Below are 10,537 nucleotides of genomic sequence, written 5' to 3' on the forward strand. Positions count from 1 at the left end.
CTCTTCCAGAAAGACAGCTGCACTTTCCCAATAATTCCAGTAGAAGTCCAGGGATTGAGGCTCATTAACACGACTGAATCAACCACCTATGCCTGAGCCAGTCACTGGGGCCAGGGCGAGGGAATGTTCTGGTTGGCCTACAGGACATTCCTGCTCCCTCTCCCACTCCACTCCCACCCCTGCACCTTTCACCCTACTCTGCACATCTGGCCTCTTTGCTATTTCTGGAACCCACCCAGCCTGCCCTTCACAGAGGGCCACTGCTCTGTCCCCTCTGCCTCCACACTCTTCCCCAGTGTCCTCATGGCATACTGCTCCCTTACTCCCTGCAGCTCCCACTCCCACTCAGAGACCTCCCCTGACCACCGCTCCACTCTCTAGCCTCTCTCCCTGCACTCTATTTTTCTTCATAGACTTGTTACTACCTGATGTTCTCTTATATATTCCTGTGGTATGATTAGTCTCCTCTATGAGAACCATGAGGGCTGACACTGTCTGCAGCTCTATCCCACACCCAGTACACATTTATCAAGCGAGTTAATGGATGAGTTTGCTTGGCCAGGTATGTACCGATTTGCAGGGGCAGCCCACACTAAGGACAAGAAATGGTTGAGGGAATGGTGTGACTCCCGAAAGAAAAAATAAGAAATTGGGCAGCTATTGCCAGGACAAGGGCTGACTGAAACAATGATGTCCATTACAATTCCAAATCACCTTCTAAAGCAAATCCCCAGGAGTGGGAAATCAAAAGATATGAATGTTTGAGTTTCCTGATGTGCACTGCTTCCACTTTAACCCCCCTGTAGAAATTCTCAGATCAGACAAAATCATCTTTCTTAAGTGCAGATCACACCATGCCTTTCCCTAGCTTGAGACTGATAGTTCCCCATAGTGCTGTGAATAAAAAAACTCCCCGGGCAGCCAGGCCAGAAATGCTCCAGCCTTGCCACGCTGCTCCCACCTTGCCCCATCATGCTCCCCTTCCCACACCAGGTTCCAGTACAGTGGCTTTCTGTTCTGCCCTAGAATCCACGTATTCCTACCTCAGGATCCTTGTATTTTCTCTTCCTTCTGCAGGCACACTCCATTATAGCCAGGTGTGGTACAGAAAGGCCCCAGTAGGATTTTACTTTCCTATCTAGTTTAAATACAGCCTGAATCTTAAGCCCCATTATGTAAGTGACAAGATTCATTTCTATTGCAACTGGCTCAAGGGAACTTTCTAAAAATATTACATTGAGTACAAATTAGTGAATAATCAGCTTAAGTATTTCGGATGTGGATAAGCATAATTTCTATGCATTCCCATCCCAAATTATTCAATTGTACTAGTATTTTGATTTCTAGCTCTCTAATCTGTTCATTGTTAACATTAGAATGTGTGTATTTTGGGGTTTTAAAAAATTTTTATATTTATACATATTTATGGGGTAGAGTTGACTGTCAGTATTTGTGTACAGTATGTGATGATCCAATATTATTAGTACGTTCATTATTACAAATCATAACTATTTTTTATGTCCCTTACCCAATTAATCCCTATCCTTTCTCCCCCTTTCCCACCTCTAGTAACTATAGGTCTATTCTCTCCTTCTGAAAGTTCAACATTTTATTATGGTCTTTCTTTCTTTCTATTTCTTAGCTCCTATTTCTGAGTGAGGACATGTGGTATTTCTCTTCCTGTACCTGGCTTATTTCACTTAACATAATTTTCTCCAAGCTCATCCATGTTGCTGCAAATGGGAGTATTTCATTCTTTTTTATGACTGAGTAGTATTCCATTGTGTATATATACCACATTCTCCTTATCCAGTCTTCCATCAACGGACATTTAGGTTGGTCCATATCCTGGCTATTGTAAACAGAGCTGTGATAAACATGGGAGTTTAGGTATCCCTTTGACATGATGATTTCCATTACTTTGGATATATACTCAGAAATGGGATTGCTGGATCATTTGGTAGTTCTATCTGTAGTTGTTTGAGGAACCTCCATACTGTTTTCCATAATAGCTGCACTAATTTACAGTCCCACCAACAGTGTAGAAGAGTTTCCTTTTCTCCACATCCTCACCAGCATTTGTTATTCTCAGTCTTTTTAATAATAGCCAGTCTAGCTGGGGTGAGATGATATCTCAATGTGGTTTTTATTTGCATTTCCCTGATTAGTGATGTTGAGCATTTTTTCATGCACATGTTGTCCATTTGTATGTCTTCCTTTGAAAAATGTCTATTCAGCTCCTTTGTCCATTTTTTCATTGGATTATCTGTATATCTATTTTTTAAAGAAATTTAAATTTTAAAAAGAGTCTTGCAAAAAGAGCCATATAAAAAGTATTTAATATAGAGAACAACAAAGCACCTTTTTATCAAGTAAAAATTCCCTATTACATATATCTGATTATACTAATCAAATTTCCCTTTACCTGATTTCTGTTTGAATTCAAAATAATAAACTTCACTTCCTCATCTTTTTCAGACAAATCTTCAGCATTGCCCAACATGGGAACCATAATAAATTCAGCAAAAAAAAAAAGACTATTCTTTAAAAAAAAAAAATAGCCAATACATAGTTTTCTAGTTTAAAAATAGCACCATTGTAGGAAGGATGTCTTTTAAGTTCAAAGTCCCTAAGCAGGTGATTTACCAAAATTCATGCAAATGATTATTACTTTTCTGTGATCTGGATAGAAAATTAAAGTAAAAAAGCAAAGCAAAACAATAACTTTGAAGAATCAGAGGACACACACCCCCCCCGCCAGAGAGTGTTGTCTTCTGTCAGTTGTCACCAGTCAGCGACCTCAACCACAAAGGGTGTTTTCACATCTATCTTGCCACTGTTGACGATTGAGCAGTTGGTGAGTGGGCGGTCGTGCCCATCGGTAGGTTGCAACTCTATGGAGTGCACCACTGTCTGGTGAGAGAAAAGGAGACTCATGGTTCAGTTCTGACCAGCAGCTATGACAATCCAAAGGTGTAATCAACACCACTCCAAAGCCCAAGTGAGAAATAGTTGATTTATGATTACAAAAACTATACAAGCTAACTGCAGAAAACTTAGAATATTCAGAAAATGTACATATCACAGAATAAAATCCACCCACTATCTTGTTATTCAGAGAGCATACTGGGCATATTTCCTCACTTATTTTTTAATAAGCATTTTATATTCTAAAAAAAAAAATAATTTTGTAAACACCTAGCTCTAATGAAAGGTATTTCTATTCACCTGCTACAACCTGCTACAACCCAGTGTAAGAGTTAACATGGGGAGTTTGAGTCAGTTTCAGCTCCATCCTATAAATAGACCTAGGTGTAATAACATAGGCCAGAAAGCAGATTTAGAAGTAGTGGACCTACTTCTGGGTTTGTCCATTTTAAAGGTGACCCAAGCCATTAACCTACAGTTGTAGTCTGATACTAATGTAAACCCAAACCCAGAGTGGTCTCTTTCTCTACCCCAGGCCCATGCACCACCTATGTTTCATGCTGAAAGAGGTTAGGACTGGCCAACAACCAGTACTGTAAACTTTTGATGGGTTTCCCAAACAGGGTTGGGTCCACCAACTCAGTTCCTGACTTTTGTTGAGTAGAATCAGAAGTTCAGGCAGAAGTTGTGGAAGAATTGCAGTGAGTAAGATTAGTTTATTTATGTTTTGATAGGGAAGCAAAACATGAAACTCATATGAAAACAAAACAAAATGAAATATGGAAGAGGGCAAGGGAGTCAAGAATGGTCCAGGGCTGGGTTGGGCAGACTTTACAGTCGCCAGTTTAGGAGTCAAAAGAGCTACTTCCAGCAGTTGCTAAGGAGAAATGTTGAGAATAAAAGAGAATGAGGATTTTAAGAAGTGTTCCTCTGGGCTATGAACTGGACTCTTTTGACATTCTTTGAGACCTAACAGCATAGATTTGAATTCTCTTCAATAATTTTTGGCTGCTATACTGTGTGTCTTTGAATGTGACTTAGTGTCTGCACTGAATCACACTGGGTTCTTTTTAAAAATATTTTTAATTGTGGTAAGAAACACATAACAAAAATTTTGCCAACTTATCCATTTTTAAGTGCATAGTTCAGTAGTGTTAAGTATATTCACATTATTGTGCAACCAACCTCCAGAACTTTTCATCTTGCAAAACAAACTCTATACCCATTAAATACGATTTCTCATTTACCCCTCCCCCCAGCCCCTGGCAACTACCATTCTACTTTCTGTTTTATGAATGTGTCCACTTTAATACCCCATATAAGTGGAATCATACAGTATTTGTCTTTTTATGACTGGCTTATTTCACTTAGCATAATGTCCTCAAGGTTTGCCAGTGTTATAGTATGTGTCAGAATTTCCTTCCTTTTTAAGACTGAATTATATTCCATTGTGTGTATATATAGGAATTTGGTTTTATTTGGTTGCATTAAAAAAGGCTTTCTATTTACATGAAGTAGTGAAATATATTAGCTTAAGTACTTAACTTCTCCATGTCAAGTCCCTAGTTGCTGCTCCAATGCCCCTAACAATTAAAATGCCATACCATATATAATTTATTCACTTCTGAAGAGGCCAGTCAGCGTATAATAATGGATCTCTAACAAGCACATTTTAAGATTAAAATAAATCACTGTAGGTCCCGTCATTATAAATATAAAGATTTGAAAGAGAAAAAATAATATATCAATTTACCATCCCATCAATGACTTTTCCAAATACCACATGTTTGCCATCCAACCAAGTGGGCTTGGTCAAGGTGATAAAGAACTGAGAGCCATTGGTGTCAGGCCCAGCGTTGGCCATGCTGACCCACCCTATGCCATAGTGCTTCAGCTTGAAGTTCTCATCTGGAAATGTTGCGCCATAAATGCTCACACCTGGGTGAGACCAAACAAGGAGGAGAGTCAACAGACATCATGCAAGAGTAAACCCTTCAGATGGAAACCTAAGGCTTTAGTGAAATCAGTTAATAGATTCCTATAGGAGATGGGGATGGGGGGAAAGATGGTCAAATATAAGAAGTGAAGGAGGGGATAAAATTAACCCCTGAAGGAAGCAGAGCACCAGAGCCTGAAACAAACAAAAAAGCCTTAAATATGGCACAGGATGCCAGGATACCCTCTGGCCTCAAACCAAGGTCCAGAACTTGATTGAGCAGGTCAATGATTTCACTCTGAAATGAGAAGGAACTGAAGAGCAGGATGACATCCCGAAGCCTGATAGGGAGTGAGCCATCATAGAGTTTCTATCTCTGTCCTGAGGCTCAGATTACTTGTCCTGGGTCACTCCTACCTGGGTGGCACCCAGCACTTAATATACACCCTTAGCTAATTCCCATAATTACTCTGTAGAATACATATTCTCATCCCCATTATGCAATGGCAAACAAAGGTTACAAAACTTAATAGTGGGGCAGAATTTGAACATTTGACTTTCTGACTCTAAATTAGAGCCGTTGCTTTTTCTTGCCTCAGCACCAAGAGTAATAGCAGCTAGTCTGGAAGTCATTAGGCACAATGACTTCAGGGCCCACCAGGACAACAGAGGGTGATGGCAACTGGGAACACCCAGTGATCAAACCCTGAACAGAGGAACCAAGGGGAGGCATGAGGTCTGGAGTTCTAGCAAAGCAGCAGGTAGAGCAGAATACATTTTCCCATCAAACAACAGTACATGCCCCAACAACAGTCCAACACGGAGAGAGCCTGCTGTGCTCATGTCTCCTTCTGCAGGGTGCCTTATTGGTTGCTAACCTCAAAATCCTGGCTCAATTAGGAGGACTAGACGAGGATATCAAAGGCAAGCAATTTATGGCTGGTTGGTCAGGGACATATGAAGTGGCCTGTTAGGAGAACTCTTCCCACAGAGGGGTCTATGCTAAATTTAAATGGTTCAAAACTCGGAGAATTTTAACTCAAGACATGCACACACACTGGGCAGGGAAGGTAGAGAGAGAAAAATAAATAGCAGAAAAGAGGGCAAAGTAAAACTCATCCACCATTTCTGCTGGGCCCTATGGTGGGAAGGTGGATGCCAATATTGAGGGGACAGGTAGCAGAGCTGAAGGGTTTTCCAGTCAGGTCTGACTCTGCAGTAGCTGGATTGCTTCCCCAGTGCTCACTGCAAACCCCATTACCTGGAGTAACCTGACCGTGTTTCTCTGCTTAGTTTTATAGCCCCATATCTTGTAGCATTTTTGCAAGAACTAAAAGTAATCTTCACTAAGTGCCTGGTAATAAAAGCATTTAATGGTAGCCATTTTGGGTATAAATAATTAATAAACCATTGGAATAAATGTAAAATTAGAAATAGTGCCTGAAAATGACCTAATAGATTCACTAAAAAGTTAGTAACTTAATATCCACCAAAACCAATATTTGCTAAATTAAAAATCTTATACCTGAAGTAAACTTAACTTCTGTGTGCTTACATATATACTGTGTTTTCAGGAAAAGAACTCACTACATTTGAGGGAAAACAGTCGATGGAGCTGGGTAGCTGTAATCCTCAATGAGAAACAGGTTGATGGAGATTTGAAACTCTATAAATTTAATTATTTGTACTTTAACTCTGTTTATAAGAATGAGTTTATATTACAATTTTGAAAACACAGCTATTTAATTTTTTTTAATAATTTAAAAAACTGACAATGAAATGAAAGACTTTTAAAAGAAGAGGAGAAATAGCACCGTGATCCTTCACCTAAATGCCAGTCTTGTCCTCTGGCATGACATCCTCATCCGTCCTCCTCCAGGAACTTCCACATCTGTGGCTACTGCCATCCCAGTGGACACACAGCTTTGTATTCTACCTTTACCTTCCTATGGCAGACATTTTTCTGTATCACTGCATACTAGTAGTCTAGCATCTTAATAACTGCAAAATATTCTGCCAAATAAATATATCTCCACTATGGAGAGACAATGAACATCAAAACAATACTGCCTAAAATTAGGAAGCCTCGCTCATTTGTATCTACCAAGATTTTGGTAGATGAGGTCCCCAAAACTCTATCCTTCTTAAAGAATTTGTTAGAGTTGTCTTTATGACTTAGTTCCTTAAATCTGGGATTTCTATACACTGGATGGAAATAGTGGCCTAATCTTAGGTTTCAGTTTGGTAAGTGGGCAAGGGGAAAGCGAAAGACAGTATTACCGCCAGTGCCGTCTCCAGCGGTGAAGTCCCCTCCTTGAATCATGAAGTCCTTGATGACGCGATGAAAATTGCTTCCTTTATATCCATATCCTTTCTAGAGAGATTATTTCAATTGAATACACAAGTAGATATAACCCATATTGAAAGATAAACCCCAGTGTTTATCTGGAAGTGACAAAATGAGAAAATTAAACAAAGTATCTACAGAACTTGAGTAGGTCCCAGCAATGATTTCCTAAGAGAAATTTATCATTAGCTGACCATAAAAATAAAGCACTAATGTAAGTAAAAACAGCACAATCTGCAGTTTCACCCAATGATTGTTTTCCCCCAATTTCTAGAAGCCTAAAGGCACTGAATAATAATACAGGTTTTATAGTGAAATATGAAAAGATTTCACAAGTTCATCTGACATACTAATTTAATACTTATTTTCCCAGAAGACATCTTTATATTGGGTTAAAAGAAAGAAAATCCAATTTTGTAAACAGTTAAAGGAAATAAAGCTGAGACATACCTCTCCTGTTGCTAGAGCAACAAAATTTTCCACAGTCTTGGGCACAACTTTTCCAAAGAGGCCAATCACAATTCTGCCAACATCTTTGTCTCCAATCCTTATATCAAAGAAGACCTGTGTGTGGTTGAAAGGCAGAACTGAAGATTATAACGTGGAAAAGCCACAAATACAAAGTAAGTCAAAATTAAAATCTGAGAATTGATCCACATACAAAAGCCCTCCTCACCAGTATTTTATAAAGGAGTCGTGAAGGAGCATTATATCAATTGAAGGTGCTCTAAAACCACTCTGTGGGTGCACTTCACTCACAAATACTCATTCAACAAACATTTATGGAGTACCACCTACGGGCCAGGCACTGCATCAGGTACTGAGTTTAAAGTTTCATTCAGTACTGTCAGAGTCAGCCAGTAAAGTCTTCAAGAGTTCTTCTCCCACTCACACCCCAAGCACTGCTGCTACTTCCTGTTCCCTGGCTTTGTGGATGGAGATTACAGTGGAAAATGATGCTCTTTTAAAAGGTAATGCTCTCTAATCTTGGCAGGAGAAAAAGACTGGTGAAGAGAGAAATAGGCTAACCATCCAGATTTTTTTTTTGTAATTTCTAACAGTGCCAAATTCCCAGTGAGTTCTCCACAGATGTCTGTTGTCAAGGGGACTCTGAAAGATGATTAAAACAGCAGTCCTTGGGGCCGGCCCGGTGGTGCACTCGGTAGAGTGTGGCGCTTGGGAGTGTGGCGGCGCTCCTGCTGAGGGTTCGGATCCCATATAGAGACCGGTCCGCTCACTGGTTGAGCGTGGTGCGGGCGCGACAACGAGGGTTGCGATCCCGTTGCCGGCCCCGGTGCGGGCGCAACACTGAGGGTTGCGATCCCGTTACCGGTCACGAAAAAAGACAAAAAGGAAAACAGCAGTCCTTCAAAAGGCTTGCCATGCATGCCCAAGCCCAGTAAGACACCAGGTTCCCAGCCTCGTCCAAAGGACAGCAAATGTTACACTCTGGTCCTGACATACCATTTACCCTGTAAACTCAGATACTCAATTCTGTTGTCATATGCCCAAAGTCTCCTACGTAGAATTTGTTCTCTGTCACAGCATTTTAGAACAGAAAAAAGAAAATACATATCCAGAAGTGAGAATCTAATTTTGCACATTAGACCTTAAAAGTTCTCTTGTTTTTTTTTTAACTGTTTCATCTGAAACTAAATTATATGCGTTTTGCTTCATAATCACCATGTGAAGACAATTCTGAGACAGAACGTTTGAAATGGCCAGAGTTGAAGGGCATTCTATTAGCGAGTTTAGATTATATGAACCAATTTACTGTTTGAATGGGTAAAAAAAGACATTCAAGAGATGGATTTTAAAAATATAAGAAGGGCTGTCAAAGAAAAAAGACGTCTTACAGTTTAGAAAAATCACTAAGTAAAGACTGTCAAGCTTCAGTTCAAGACAAGGGCTTCTGACAATATATCAGTGCGTCTGTCATAGGGTGATGTGATATTTAGTGTTCCATGTGGCATTTTATAATTATTACATGGCCAAAGCAGCAAAACTTTTATTATTATTTATGTAGAAGAGCTTTACTCAATGCCTAAAAGACACTCCCTTGAGATGAGGCAATGGACGAGAGGAGAGCAATTCAGCGTGGCTGCTTCAATACATGTGAGCCCTGGTCAGTGCAGAGCTGGCATCAGACAGAAGCAGTGTCTCCAAGGTGTACAATGTCTTGGTGTCTTCCTTGCCAAGGTGTAAATTCAGTAACATGCAATAACGCAGCAGCACCAGGAAGTGACTCAGGGGCATAATCTTAAAGAAATATCATGTAAGATGCTAGAAAAGCCTTCCGGACTCTTCAAATGAAGAGAAAATAAAGCCTGTGAATGTTAGAAAGCAAAGCGAGTAATATCTGGGAGAGCAGCATAAGAAGATGAAGAAAAAGTACCTGTCACTCAGCATAACACTTCAATAATATCTTATTGTTTTACACACAGCCTAGTGCATACGTTAATATGATTATTTTCCAAACTGGAGTGTCCTTCACCTTCATGAGTGTAAGAAAACATACCAGTTTTCCCAACTCCAATGGAAACGATAAAATCAAATCTTAGTCAACAAGTGTTTATTAAAGATCTATGTAAAAGGCAATGTGAGGACACAAGCTGTGCAAGAGACTCCCCATCCAAAAGTAGTTTAAAATAGAGAGATCGGTTAGTACACATATAGCCGCAGTGCAAGGCTGTGTGTGACATATGTCCTAAAGACACTGTACACCCAGGCCTGTAGGACAGGAAGGGCTGAGGGAGGGCAAGATAGAGGCAGGCCTGGAAGGAGGGGAGTGTTCTCCAGAAACAAGGATGGGCACAAGCCCTGCCTGACAGACTTCTTTCTGCAATCAAAGCACCATGGCAGGAAATGAGGTCTGTGCTCAGAAGCAGACAAGCCCCTCTGACCACAATGGGGGTGAAGGTAGGTAGGGGGGCTTGGAAGGGAGACGCCCACCAGTTCGAGAAGGCAGAGGAAGGAGGATAGCCTGAGATGAGTTTTGTTAAGCAACAGAGAGAAGGGAAAGAACAGGGCCCAAGCAAGGCTTTGGGAATATCAAATGGGGGAGAAAGAGAATCTGTAGTCTCTTACACCAGTTCAAGGATGGGGTCATAATGGCCTGCACTGGGGTGCTTGCTGGCTGAGGGGATGTAAGGTTGGGGAAGAGGGGAGAGGCATTTAACAAACGGGGCGAAACTGGAGGAGGAGGAGGAAGAGGGAAGGAAACAAATACAAAGTTATTAGTGATGTCTCAATGTGCTTTACCTACATTACCTTATATATTTCATCCTCAACACAGGGGGAGTGGGCGAGGGGGATGGGCACAGGAA

At 40.6% G+C, this 10,537-nt stretch overlaps 1 protein-coding gene across 1 annotated transcript in view; it reads right to left on the reverse strand.

The window, feature by feature from the left end:
• Positions 1-2,530: 2,530 nt before the first annotated feature.
• PPIC (peptidylprolyl isomerase C (cyclophilin C)) overlaps positions 2,531-10,537 on the reverse strand; it is a 14,297-nt gene continuing 6,290 nt past the window's right edge. Inside the window, exons 2-5 of the mRNA XM_008566517.1 lie at positions 7,662-7,775; positions 7,145-7,238; positions 4,682-4,866; positions 2,531-2,913 (exon numbers count right to left, since the gene is read on the reverse strand). Coding sequence (XP_008564739.1) covers positions 2,785-2,913; positions 4,682-4,866; positions 7,145-7,238; positions 7,662-7,775 — 522 coding nt within the window. The 3' untranslated portion in view covers positions 2,531-2,784. The remainder of the gene's footprint in view (positions 2,914-4,681; positions 4,867-7,144; positions 7,239-7,661; positions 7,776-10,537) is intronic.

The sequence above is a fragment of the Galeopterus variegatus genome, unplaced genomic scaffold (assembly GCF_000696425.1).
Source record: "Galeopterus variegatus unplaced genomic scaffold, G_variegatus-3.0.2 Scaffold249, whole genome shotgun sequence".
In the NCBI taxonomy this organism is placed as follows: Eukaryota; Metazoa; Chordata; class Mammalia; order Dermoptera; family Cynocephalidae; genus Galeopterus; species Galeopterus variegatus.